General features: G+C 54.9%; 6 protein-coding genes across 6 annotated transcripts; 2 read left to right on the top strand and 4 right to left on the bottom strand.

Annotated features, from left to right (window-relative positions):
- Positions 1-3,166: 3,166 nt before the first annotated feature.
- On the bottom strand, positions 3,167-3,754 carry COL26b_011753 (uncharacterized protein; the record flags this gene model as incomplete). Its single annotated transcript, XM_053184414.1, has 2 exons — positions 3,167-3,531; positions 3,589-3,754. 2 exons carry the CDS (start codon positions 3,752-3,754, stop codon positions 3,167-3,169), a joined length of 531 nt encoding a protein of 176 aa, XP_053031622.1.
- Positions 3,755-4,317: 563 nt separating this feature from the next.
- COL26b_011752 (uncharacterized protein) lies at positions 4,318-5,031 on the bottom strand (the record flags this gene model as incomplete). Its single annotated transcript, XM_053184413.1, has 1 exon — positions 4,318-5,031. One exon carries the CDS (start codon positions 5,029-5,031, stop codon positions 4,318-4,320), a length of 714 nt encoding a protein of 237 aa, XP_053031621.1.
- Positions 5,032-5,514: 483 nt separating this feature from the next.
- DPH5 (diphthine synthase) lies at positions 5,515-6,453 on the top strand (the record flags this gene model as incomplete). The annotated part of the gene is made up of 2 exons (XM_053184412.1): positions 5,515-5,649; positions 5,728-6,453. 2 exons carry the CDS (start codon positions 5,515-5,517, stop codon positions 6,451-6,453), a joined length of 861 nt encoding a protein of 286 aa, XP_053031620.1.
- A 109-nt stretch (positions 6,454-6,562) lies between these two features.
- Positions 6,563-7,241, bottom strand: BLI3 (BLI-3 blue-light-inducible Bli-3 protein; the record flags this gene model as incomplete). The annotated part of the gene is made up of 2 exons (XM_053184411.1): positions 6,563-6,985; positions 7,044-7,241. The coding sequence occupies 2 exons, from the start codon at positions 7,239-7,241 to the stop codon at positions 6,563-6,565; spliced, it is 621 nt and encodes a 206-aa protein (XP_053031619.1).
- A 3,200-nt stretch (positions 7,242-10,441) lies between these two features.
- Positions 10,442-11,930, top strand: COL26b_011749 (uncharacterized protein; the record flags this gene model as incomplete). Its single annotated transcript, XM_053184410.1, has 2 exons — positions 10,442-10,459; positions 10,515-11,930. 2 exons carry the CDS (start codon positions 10,442-10,444, stop codon positions 11,928-11,930), a joined length of 1,434 nt encoding a protein of 477 aa, XP_053031618.1.
- A 167-nt stretch (positions 11,931-12,097) lies between these two features.
- COL26b_011748 (uncharacterized protein) lies at positions 12,098-12,758 on the bottom strand (the record flags this gene model as incomplete). Its single annotated transcript, XM_053184409.1, has 2 exons — positions 12,098-12,125; positions 12,247-12,758. Coding segments are annotated over 2 exons (540 nt in total), but the record flags the coding sequence as incomplete, so codon positions are not given.
- Between the last annotated feature and the right edge of the window lie 115 nt (positions 12,759-12,873).

The raw sequence follows: 12,873 nt of genomic DNA, 5'->3' as shown, positions 1-12,873 counted from the left end.
ACTGGAAGAGCAACACGAGAGACGGCCTCCAAGCCGATTTGGCCGACATCACAGCGCAAATTTGTTTCAGGCTTCAAGGGCTTATCCAGTACGCATGATGTCTCTAATATGGCAAGTATTCCGTAATCTCATCTGAGTGCTCTTCAGCGAACATCAAAGATCCCTCGTCAAATCAGTGGAAGTTTGGGGAGATACGTCAAAGGAGTAGAATAGTGTCACAGAACAGAAGTTAGACACGATGACCCAGCAGGTCAAGGACCTCCTGAAATCGGAGTCTAAAACGGTGTCTGGTGGGATCAATAAACTAGTCCAAGCTTGGTAGCATTCGCCGAGGACGCTAGCAGTCACAGTATCACCAGGGCCATTCTAGAAAGTCTCCATTTTGCCTAGATCAAGGAGCGGCAGAACGAGATTCCAAAAGCGCACAAAGACACCTTCGAGTGTATATTTGGTGAAAGCTCCCCAGGAAGCTTTTCGATTTGGCTTGAAGAGTCAAGCAGCATCTTTTGGATCACAGGAAAGCCCGGGTCCGGAAAGTCAACGTTGATGAAATTCAACTTAGGCCATGAGATGACGAAGAACCTCGCAAGTACTTGGGCCAACCCTAAACTACTCGTCGTCGCTAGTCACTTCTTTTGGTTTGGGGGAATAAAACTCCAAAAATCCCAGGAGGGCCTGCTGAGAACGTTATTATTTCAGATCTTGTCTAACGCCTCAAGGCTTATTAGCAAGGTGTTACCTGGTCGAATGTTAGGACAATTCAAATACCTCGAATCATGGAGCTTAGAAGAACTTTCTGACGCATTTCAGCGTCTTCAAGCCCTTCCGGAAATTCCTTGCCGCATCTTCATGTTTGTGGATAGACTTGATGAGTACAGTGGCCAGGGTACAGAGTTAACGGGATTTCTCCGAGCTATCACGACTTCGCCCGAGATTAAGATCTGTTGTGCAAGTAGGCCTTGGCAGGAGTTTCGCAACGGATTCAGTGATGCATCTGGCAGAATTCACATGCATGATCTCACTTCTGATGATATGCGGGTCTACGTCCACAGCACCCTGACGCAGCATGAACGATTCAAAAGCCTTTTGTCGTCATAAGAGGCTCAAGTCGACTTACTTATCAAATCTATTTGCACGAAATCTGAAGAAGTGTTCTTCTGGACATCGCTAGTGGTGAAGTCACTTTTGCGGGGCCTTAATAACGACGACGGACTCGAGATCCTGCAAAGAAGACTCTTTGAGTTTCCTCCAGACCTTGAACAATTCTTCAAAAGAATGGTTGACTCGATTGAAGATGTGTACAAGGACCAGGTTTATCGAGTTTTCTCGATGTTACTAATGGTTGATGCACCATTGCCTCTAATTATGTTCAGTGCTCGGAACTCTGCCTTGATCAAGAACATGGAGTCTAAAAGCTCTGTCAACTTCAGGACGCTTGCGGCACTAAAATCCTCCGAGCACAGGAAAACGCGACTGCGAGAAACCTCTAAGGCAGCCAAGGACCAGCAGTCAATCCTCCATGATGACGAGCTACTCACTGTTGATCCTGGCATCAAGGAAGCGATCAAAGCCCCCAGCAGCCTTTACTTTGCCCCAGAACATCTCGTAGTGTTCAAAGATCAGCTGCTGTCACGATGTCGTGATCTTATTCAGGATTGGCAAGTCGGACCATTCACCGACGACATTCGTATTGGCTATCTCCACCGAACAGTCGTCGAGTTCCTCCAACGCAAAGAGAAGCGACTCTCGTTTGATGATGAAATTTACCTTGATCGATATTATTTCGCGAGATCTTGCCTTTGCGGTCTTTTCTACGACAGAGCCGACAAAGCTGTCAACAGGGGCCTCATACTATGGTTTTTGTATGTTCTTCAAGAAACCCATGCTCCTGCCGGTGATCTCCCTCACGATGATGGCTATGTGCTTTTCGATCGATGCAACGAGATCAGACAGATACTTGCATAAGAAACCCAAGAGAAATCGCTCTTTAGAAACAGCCCTGAATATGAGAACGCAATTACTCGATTGTTGGCAATTTCCCAGGCACGCATACTAGTCCAAAAATGCCAGGCCAAACTTGAGAATTCTCATTCGGCTTACTTTGAGTTCTATCCAGACTTTTATGGACATTTTCTCATGCGACACGTTCTCCAAGGATCGGGCCACATTGAAGTCGGGGATCGCCCTCGGGAGGTTCTGTCAGACTCTATCGACTTGGAATTACTAGGAAGGTTACTCCAGATGGACAAATTCAAGAGACAAATCATCCAAGCGCCGCATAGTGAGACTCCTCGTCTGCACAGCGTTTGGAAGACTTTTATCAAAAGGATCGCAGATATGGCCCCTGACGAAGGAAATGTTGACGTGATTCAGTACCTCAGGGACAACAACACATTCACAGAGGACAAGATAGGAACACTTGAAACATTATTCCCGCTAGATATATCCGCCAGTCACGGGTCTTCGAAGAAGAAAAGGAGAAAGCGTGCGTTTCGCAAGGGGAGAAAGTAGAATCTATCCCATCGAGTGCTGAATAACGCCAGTACATATAGTACCCACAATTTCTCTAAATAGCTCCTTATTGAACTTCTTAATTAGTCTAAAAAAACTATCGATCTCTCGGAAAAATAATCGACTTGCTGCTACCCCGCACACCTATGTACTGGCGCCATTCAGCACTCGATGGGATAGGAGACCTAATGTTCTCCTTAGAGAAGTTGTTGTGACTTACTTTTCATGTAATCTCGTAGGGGTCGTCAGTCACGGGCACTGTGAATATTACAATCAGTTTTTCATTTTCTCAAGCTTCAACCAGGCTTTACCTAGAGATTGGCGTGGCTTCCTGTTCATCTGAATGGACTTGTTGACTACATTAGATCTTGTGACTTGGAGGACAAACCACTCCATGTGCATCCTTCGATCTTTCGAGTAAGCCTGGAAGAGTACACCAGAGAGATAAGGCTCACCATAACCATGAACATGAGCATGTGCCATGCGCGCCTCATGAGTCTACTTTGAACGGATCACAGCGGGCTAAGAGCGCAAAAACAGGAGTCAATTTCAGTGCCAACCCAGCTCAGAAAATGCTTTCACCACCACCAAACGCCACGATGCAGCCGTGTTTCCCCATCACGTAGCAAACTTCTCTCAAGCCGACTTTGAGTCATCAGTCCTCACCCAGACTCTCCCGCACACAGGCCCTACACCTCCTGCGGAAATCCTTATTCTTGCCCTCCCTTTCCTCGCGGAACATACGCGCAGCCTCAACATTGGCCGGCGACTCGTCATTAGGCCCGTGGAACAGGCTGATCGTGCTCAGCAGGATCGTCTCAGGGCTCTGCACGGGGCTCCAGCGCTCCGAGGCCGCCTCGTAGCCGTACTGGTCCTCCTCCGGCGGGTGCAGGATCGAGATGCACAGCCGGCCGTCCGAGTAGATATTCGGGTGGAACGGGATCGGGGTCTGGAAGGTGAGGGACGGCGGCATCAGGGGGTAGGTCTGCGGGAAGGTGAGGCGGGCGCGGAAGTTTCCTCCTGTTGGGGCGGGATGCGTCAGCAGTGATTGGGGGAGAGGGCTAGAGGAGAACGTACCACCGTAGTACTTGCAGTCGTCGCTGATCATGAGCATGACCTCCCACTCGAAAATGTTGTTGTCGTTGACCAGGCCGCACGAGATGCCGGGGATGTCCTTCCCCGTCTGCATCTCCTTGAGCTGGCGGCGCAGCAACGAGGCCGCCGCTGCGGACGACGAGGCCATCGGTGCAGAATGCCGTGTCTGTGTATGTGTGCTCGTTTGGTGTGCAAACCCGATTTCGGGGTTTCTCACCTCGATTCGTCAAGGTAAGGTAGCTTGTGTCGCGGGGCCAGGCGAGGAACTCTGGTCCGATCGGAGAGGAAGCTGAGGTAACGCGTAGAATGGACGACTCGACGGGAGGAGTTCTGGCAGTAAGTTGGGTTTGCCCGTGCTTTCGCAGGCTCGAGGACGCGTTTCGACGACAGCTTTGCTGTGGATGGCGGGGAGGAGAAAGATGGCAAACGCAGCTGTCGTGTGGTGAGGTCGTCGAAATCGGAGCCAATGCGTGTGGGGTTACCCGAACTGCAGGGGGCCGGGGGTGGCGTCTTCACCGATGCTCACCGAGTAGCTTCGGTGAAGGCACCCGAATGCCTGACAGACCACCGATACCGCCATCACCAATTCCAGAACCCATAACCAGATTTCACCTACTTGCATTGTCATATCCTCAACTCTAAACCCTTACCAGACTGGAGGGAGGGGGTATCATTCTTTTGTTGCATCCTGAACCAACCATCCACCACCAATCACTTCTTCTTCGACGTCCCAAACCCGCTAATCCCCATCGCAGCCATCATATCATCCTCGTCGTGCTCCCCCTCAATCCTCACGTCCTCCCCATACTCCGTCTTCACCTTCTCCGCCTCCTCCGCCTTCACCCTCCTCCTCTCATCCGCCTCCTTCCGCTTCCTCCTCCTCTCCTCCGCCTCCTTCAAGCTCTCCTCCTCCCGCAGCGCCAGCCTCTCCTCCAAACTCGTCGCCTTCTCCTTCTCAAAGTCCACCTTGCGCTGCCACAGCATCTCAATCCGCTCCCTTACCTCCTCCGCCGTCGCGCGCCGCACCTCCGTCGTCTGCCCCGTGTTCGCCAGGTGCTGCGGCGTGTTGAGGTGCTCCACGAACTGCTTGTTGTCCTTGAACGTCAGGTCGCACGCCTCGCAGTAGAAGCCCGCGCCGCGCCCGCGCTTGCCCACGCCCGCGCCCGCCGGGACGAGCTGCGTCTTGCCCACCTGCGCGCTGAGGTCCAGCACGGTCCGCCGCGCAGAGGTCATCGTCTCGTTGCCCGTCAGCGGCTTGTGGTACTTCTTGCCCGCGAGCTTCGCCTCGTAGCGCGCCTTGGACTCCTCCTTCTCCTTGGCCTCGCGGTCTTTGGCCTTGGCGGCGTACTCGTCTAGGTCCCACGTCTTGCGGAAGTCGGTGTCGCCTGCGGGCGCGCCGTACGCGCTGCCGTTCTTGTCGGCCATTGTGTGTGTTTGTGGTGCTTTGGTGCGTGGACGCGTCGTTTCGGTCGGGACTTTGTCTCCTCGCCAGTCGCAAGTTTCGATGGAATGATGTGGGGAGATCGATGGTGTTCGATGGTCGATGTAGGATGGCTGAAGTTCGAAGAGCGCGGCCAACAGTCCCAAGACGCGTCGATGATGAAATTTGGTGTCTGGGAGATATGACTTGACTGGGGACCTGATTAGCGGACGAGGCTGCAGGGATTCAGGCCAGGGAAAATTGGGAGGGGCGGACGAGACATGGTCCAGGGGCGTCTCGGTGGTGGGGTTACAGCGCTAAAAAATACCTACCCCTCCAACCCCTCCCCCTCCAAAGCCGCAGAGAAAAAAAAAAGTAAATGGGCATGCGCTCGGTCTAGAAGGCGTCGACTCATACTTCTGCTTTTGCGACTTCGAGTGCAACACAGCTGTATCCCTTCCGCTTCGTACCCTTATACAACCGCCAATATGCTGTATCTCGTCGGCCTCGGTCTCTCTGACGAGACAGACATCACCGTCAAGGGCCTCGAGGTCGTCAAGAAGGCCTCCAGGGTCTACCTGGAAGCCTACACTAGCATCCTGCTCGTGGACAAGGCCATCTTGGTATGTCCTACTCCAATTTCACCTATGTTCCACTCCTTGGGATCGTCAGACCGGCTAACACGTCAATCACCGGCACAGGAGAGCTACTACGGCCGCGAAGTCGTCATCGCCGACCGCGAAATGGTCGAGTCCAACAGCGACGAGATCCTCCGCGACGCCCAGACCGTCGACGTCGCCTTCCTCGTCGTCGGCGACCCCTTCGGCGCGACCACGCACACCGACCTCGTCCTGCGCGCGCGCGAGCTCGCCATCCCCGTCTCGACCGTCCCCAACGCCTCCATCATGTCCGGCATCGGCGCCACGGGCCTGCAGCTCTACAACTTCGGCCAGACCGTCTCCATGGTCTTCTTCCTCGACAACTGGAAGCCGGCGTCGTTCTACGACCGCATCCGCGAGAACCGCAGCATCGGCCTGCACACGCTCGTGCTGCTCGACATCAAGGTCAAGGAGCAGAGCCTCGAGAACATGGCGCGCGGCCGCAAGATCTACGAGCCGCCGCGGTACATGACGGTCGGGCAGTGCGCGGCGCAGATGCTTGAAATTGAGGAGGAGAAGGGCGAGGGCGTGTACGGGCCGGATAGTCTGGCAGTCGGCGCGGCGAGGGTAGGCGGCAAGACGGAGAAGTTTGTGGCGGGCACGCTGAAGGAGCTGTGCGACACGGATGATATTCTGGGAGGACCGCTGCACAGCATGGTCCTGCTTGGAAGGAGGGCGCATGAGCTTGAGAGGGACTACATTCGCGAGTTTGCGTTCAACAAGGAGACCTTTGACAAGAGCTGGGAGGCGGATTATGGGAAGCAATAGTCATCATTCATGTCCCGTTATACGGGTTGGTTGGTGCTGATTCTTTTCCCTCATTCCCCCAAATGACGCTTCTAATGTACATGCTTTTCATTGACCCTGATTAACGCAATTAAGAGGAAGCCGAGCGGTACTGCTCGATCTCGGAGGACGAGATCTCGCGAAGCTTGTTGACGTGGGCAGGGCTACCGGTCACGATGCCCTCGGCGACCTGGGCAACCTTGCCAACGATGTTGGTGTTGCTGATGGCATACGTGGCACTGACCGTCTTGACGCGGATGACGCCGATACGGGGGTCGTTCTCAGATCCGTCGTGCTTGCCATCGCCGAGGTCACCGAGCCATGCCTTCAGCGAAGAGCTGTAGTGCTTCTTGACGATGGATCGGTCGGTGAGGACGCTGGAGACGCCTGAGATGGAGGCCCAGTCGCCGGAGCTGTTGTAGAAGGCGATGTTGACATGGGGATCGCTGTCAATCTCATCCGTCTTGTGGGACTCTGTGTTGGTGAAGAAGAGCAGGTCGATGCCACCGTTTTCCTGGGTGGCGTTAGTATTTCTGGCGCCACGCAGGAGCATGGGGAAAAAATAAGCTTACTGTAGCTGCAACACCCATGCAGCGGGAGACGAGGGCGCCCGACTTCGCATCTCTGGTCGTCATCATGCCGAACTTGCTCTTGTTGGCGAAGTTGACGAGGTCCTCGACCTTATCCTTGACAGAGACATTGGTGTCCTTGTTGGTGGCCTTGTAGGGGTCGGCGGGCTTGTCGCCAGTGGAGGTGTTGGAGAAAGACATTGTGACTAGTTTGTGGTGTTTGTTGAATTTGTTTGCAGACGAGGTCGATTGAACAGTCGTTCGCAGATGAAGCTTCGTTTGCTGGTGTCGTGAAGGGTTGTATGTGAGAGCAAGATTGACAAGCCGCCCTTTGGACAGCTCCTCCTATTTGAACCCCAATGGCCAAGCTGACCTCATTGCCATAGCTACCATAGCTGCAGAAGGAACGGCCATTTCATCATAGAAGGGCGCGCGTTACGTGACTGCTGCCCCGGCGTTGGGGAGCTTGAGCTGCAATGGGCAAGACATCATGACGTCAAGAGCGGAGGGAGCACCTGCGGTTCCTGCACAAGCTGCACAACGTGCACAAATCGTAGCGGGACGTGGCACGATGGGGGCACCGCGATGGACGCATTTTATGGGGATAATTCATCATTGATCGTCTGTAGTACGTCTTCTAGGCGCTGGTCCAGAACGTGCGCCGGTCGATGTTTGGGCAGTGGCCACAAGTGGGTGACATTTGGGGGTGATGATTTTGAGGGGAAAGCAGCATCACATTGAGAGGTCTGAGCTACCTTCCTATGGATGCAGTTTTCCTGTGCCCAATGACAGGGAGCCGTTCACCGTCGCGTGGTACAGGAATTGCCCATTTGGGGGAGTGACACTCAGCTTGTCGGGGTCTGTGCCTCTCGTCTTTTTTTGTTTTTTTTTTTCCCTTCTGTTTCTTTTTCTGCCCTCTCATTGCTCATGCCAATCATTTTGTGCATGCCTTCGCACGGACATGAGACACAAGACAAGCCAGAGACAGTGACAGCCAGCAGGCTAGGCAATTCGGCCGAGCTTCAGCTTCCGGATTTTATGGACGAGAGGGGTCGTCTGCGAAGACGAAGCGCAGACGAAGCGAAGACCAGACTGGACGCGACGCCCATGTCCGCCGTGACAGCTCCGCGATCCGATCTTGCGATCAAACAGCGATCGTAAGGCATTACGGGAAGCTACATCCATAGAAAAGAGGTTGTACATAATTGGGTCTCTCCCCCGCAATTGTCATGCCCATTGAATTTCGGATGCCAGGCGTGCCAGGGTCAGTTCAAGCTCTCGCACTTTGTAGTAAGTAGTCTGGCGCGGCAGCAACTTGAGTCTAAAAAGGAGCTTCCCGCTGGACCAACGAGCAGAAGTGGCACGCTGTCCGCCAATACGCGACCGGAGCCTTTGATATGGAGAGTTTGCAGAGGTGCAACTATATTGAGCCTTCCGCGATCCTGCAGCATCCACGTACCACACGACCGGCGCCGACTGTGAGGACGACAGGCGAGAGAAGACACCAGCACCAAACAACAAGTCGTCAGATAAGACGCCTCACCCACGCACCCACGCACCCCTGCCTGCCGACCTGCCTGATGGATGGCGGGCTGGGCTGCCCCTCCCCGCCCCCTCCCTCGTCACCATCCGTCCAGACTGTCCCGCTCCGGGCTCCAGGTCCCGGCCAGGTCCAGGTCCAGGCCCCTTCCCTTCGCGCATCCGTGGACACGCATCGTCATTCCCCCATCCCGCTGGGCATCGAAATCTTCAGAGTCATCAATGCAGCTGTGATGCGAGTAATCTTCGGGCAGGTGCAGCCGCCCCACATTGTCGGGAGGTCGCCAACACAATTGGTGCACCGCTGCCCTTGCCTGCCCCGATGCATTGTCAATTCGTGGCAGTCCCTCCAGGCTCGTTCCTTCTCTCTGCACCAGAATCTGCATTTGCACCTCAGGCAGGACGCATTGGCAGGAGGCACAAGGCAGGAGCCATGAGGCAGGAGAAGACAGTCTTAGCCGTAGATGCCGTGGGTGAAGGGAGCATCAAGGCAGGTGGACGGCAGGACTGAGGTAGATGCTCCTGCTCCTGCTCCAGCTCCTGCACCTGCCCTCCCGCATCGCCAGTGCTTGCAGCTTCCCTCCCAGCGGCAGAGCAAGGGAAGGAGCCTAAATGCGAAAGAAGCTCTCATGTCGGGGTTTCGGCGGACGTCGGCACCGTCAAAGCTGAGACGGCTTTTCACTGGACGGGCACTGTACACTTCAGGTAGGTGCCAGCACTTCAGCCAGTGGAGGAAGGAAGGCATTGGGCGGGCTCTTGCTCTTTCTTTGCCCATGCATGCAGATCCGGCCAGCACCAGCGCCTGCCACTGACCACCACCGTCCACTGCCCACCGTTCCGTCCACTGCCCACCTGCCCATTCATCATTCATTGCCTGCAGCCAGACCTTCCGTCGCTTGTCGCTTCCTGCCTTCCTGCCTTCCATTGCCTCCCTCCCCTCCTCTGCCAACAGTCAGTCACAGTCTTTTTTTCCTCGTGATTGCCCGCCTTGCAGCAAACGTTGTCTTTCTCACCACCTTTATCTTTTCCACCTCATCCCACCTTTCGATGCAGAAAAGTCCAGGACTGAACTGCCCCAGTCCGTCTTCGCTCTGCCCGCAATCTCTCGCCCCTGTCGACTGATTCACGGAGTTTACCCGGGACAGCGCGCTGACGGAAATTCCACGACCGATACGACGCCGCGCCGACTCAGGAGAGCGAGAGAGCACCTCACACTTCAATCCGCTCTCTCCTCGCCATCTTTCCGCACTAATTGCCTCCCGTTGGCTTTTTGTCCGACTCCATCCACGACCGTCGTCGGTCACCTGGAATCGTCATCCGCAACTGCCGCTCGATTTTTTTCCATTTTCACGACTCATACGCCTAGTCTCGACTTTCTTTCCTTCTTATCCTTCACTCTCGCCTCTCCGTTTCCTCCATCTTGACTCTGCTTGTCTGACCCTGACCCCCAATCGGCCCCTCCACGAACGTCAGGACGAACGCCCCATCCCACATCCCTCCCAAAACCTTCGTTTCACCTTTCTTCATTGAGCCGTCGGTTGTATCGCAAACACGACTTTGTTCATTCAGCGGTCATACCCTGCCTCATCGAAACTCTGCCCCGAGCTTTCATCGCTGCGAATTTTTTTCACTTCCCGATGAGCTTTTTCGGCGATTGAATTCGACGCCGCTTATTTGACCTGAAAACCTGCAGCGACGCCCAACCTGCCTGCGTCGGCTCCTCTCAATCAACTGCCAAATTTCCACAAACGTCTCATTCGTCACTTTTGTCGGACGAGTTCCGCTTGCATTGGACCCGCAAGCTGACTAACCAATTCAACGTCATTCCAACTTCATACCAGTGACTGCGCCAGCCCTTCACGATGGCGCATCGCGACATGGTTAGTTTATCCTCTATTTTTGCAATGATTCTGCAGTTTATTGACCTGGCTACAGGATGTCGTCATGCCTTGGGAGTGTCGTGATGTGGAGGACCAGGCCGAAGCTCACTTCAATGCACCCCTGCGCAGCAAGAACAAGGCACTTACAGACGAGAATGCCAGGCTCAAGAAGCTGCTTCGCGAGAACGGAATCTCCTGGTCGCCCGTTTCAGCCAACTACCAGAAGCATCACCGCCCCAACGGTCGGCGCACCCGGTCTTCCATCTGCTCCGAGTCTCACGCGTATCCATACCTGCCGACCGAAGTGCTGCTGCGAATTCTGAAGTACTCCTTGACGTCTAACAACCCCATCATTGATCCCTTGTCCAAGCTCAAGCCCGAGAACCTCACTGCTGTGGAGCGTACCCGCGACAATCAAATCGCCATTCACTTCTTGGCTACCTGTAAGGCCATGTACGAGGAGGGAAGCCGCATTCTGTGGAACCAAAACAGCTTTGTCTTCACCAACCCCGATGCAGTCCGCAACTTCGCAGACCTCGACTTCGCCTACCGCAAGAACGTGAAGCACGTCAATTTCCGCATCATAGCACAGTACTTTGACGACAAGAGGCGGAAGCATAAGCTCGACCGGTCCTACCATCCGTCTCTCAAGAATGACGTAACTCTTCGGACTATTCCCCGTGTCAACGAGCACACCTACGCCCGTGCCGGCTTCCGCTGCTACACATGGGGCCAGGTGACAGATTTCTTGCGTGCCCTTCGCGCCCCGTACGACCCCAAGCACGACAAGAAGCTTGTTCGACCTCGGCTGTTCCCCAACCTCGAATCGCTCCGCATCGACCTCGTCAACTTCATGGACGACTTTCTGCCAATGCCTGGTAGCGACCTCCACGACATGGCGTCGCATGAGCTGGGATGCTCGCTCAACGAGTTGCAAGTGACTGGATTGCCGATAGATGACGCGGGCAGCAAGGCGACAGCGGAGCTTACCGGACTGCTCAGAGACGAGGGTCTTTTCTTGGCCGGCTTGCCTTCATTCGTCCAGCTGAAGAACAACTTCAAGGCCCTCTCTGGCATCTCCAGCTGCGCGCGTGTTGTGAGGGCTTGGAAGACGCTGAAGCCCAAGAAGACTGAAGGAGACGCTGACGATCACGACTCGGACTCGGACTTGGACTTTGACGACCACCATCACCCCCGTGAGCCCATCATGCCTCCTGCGCCACGGGAAACGGGTCACCCAAAGTCAACTCCTAGCCGCAAGGATCTCACGATCTGGAAGCGAGTCCCTAAGACTAGAGACGGAGACGAGCGCCAGTGGACTGAGTTCTGTCGTAGCAGCGGCTACCCCATGGAGGACGTCGAGGAGTACATGAGTGACGACGAGCTTGGTGTCTGCCCTTGCTGCGGAGAGCCCCATCCTAGTTTGTTGGAGCTTCTCGAGATGGAGGGCGACGATGATGACGAGCTTTGAAAGATTGGGTGAAAAAGGGGGCGTTGTATCTGATCTCGACCGGGGCGAACACTTGCACATCATGGCACGGAGTAACATGGACTGATTGGCTTTGGAAGAACTATGACTATGAATTTCAGCAGGTAGGTCACGGTTCTCGGAAGGAAAAGCTCACGGAGTTGTGTTGCTCAGGTCATGAGATTATGATACCACATTCTGCTAGGAGCACATAGATACCACTTGTAATGAAACCCAGAGGTTACCTCTGTACGCATCGAATCAACCTGTCGTTCATTTCCTAAACAATGTCAGCTTTCTTCATCTGCTGAGAACTTACCTATACTTTCGCAGACTGCCCAGTAGTCGCCTCTTTTCCCGTATCTCAGTCTCCAAGTCCTCCAACGTATCCAGCAGCTTGTCGATATCCGTCTGAGCTTCAGAGAACACGTCCCGGAGCTTGAACAAATCCCAGTCCGAGCAGACTTCATACTTGTCAACCTCCAACAGTTTCCTCCTTCGCCTCCGGTAGCCATCAACCCGCGGCGCATACAAATCAAGAAAGCCCGCGCCGGCATCCACGCCGCCCCATCGCCCCCTCTCACGCCGCTTCGCATCCTCGATATCACGGTTCACATCATGGACACGTCTCTCTACCTCGATCAGGTGCGCCTGTAATCTCTCTATATCCTGGCATGTCGCGGCGATCATGGCGCGGAGCTTCCACGGGTCCCACTCCGCGTCAATGTCGGCCTGCGCGACGCGGAGGGGCTGATGGGGTGGCCGCGGGAGGGCGGCGGGGTTGAAGGTGGCGTCCCAGTCGCGGGAGAGGTCGGTGGGCGAGAGGAGGGGCTGGGCGGACTCGTAGTCGGAGAGGAGGCGGTGGAGGCGTAGGAGGAAGGGGGTGAGGGAGATGGAGGGACCGGTGAGGGAGTGGTAGGTTGCGACGCCGGCGGTGGGGAAGGGG

The sequence above is a fragment of the Colletotrichum chrysophilum genome (assembly GCF_026319265.1).
Source record: "Colletotrichum chrysophilum strain AFK26 chromosome Unknown scaffold_150, whole genome shotgun sequence".
NCBI classification, from domain to species: Eukaryota; Fungi; Ascomycota; class Sordariomycetes; order Glomerellales; family Glomerellaceae; genus Colletotrichum; species Colletotrichum chrysophilum.
The sequence above is the reverse complement of the archived record's forward strand: the minus strand, read 5'-3'. Positions and strand labels throughout refer to the sequence as shown.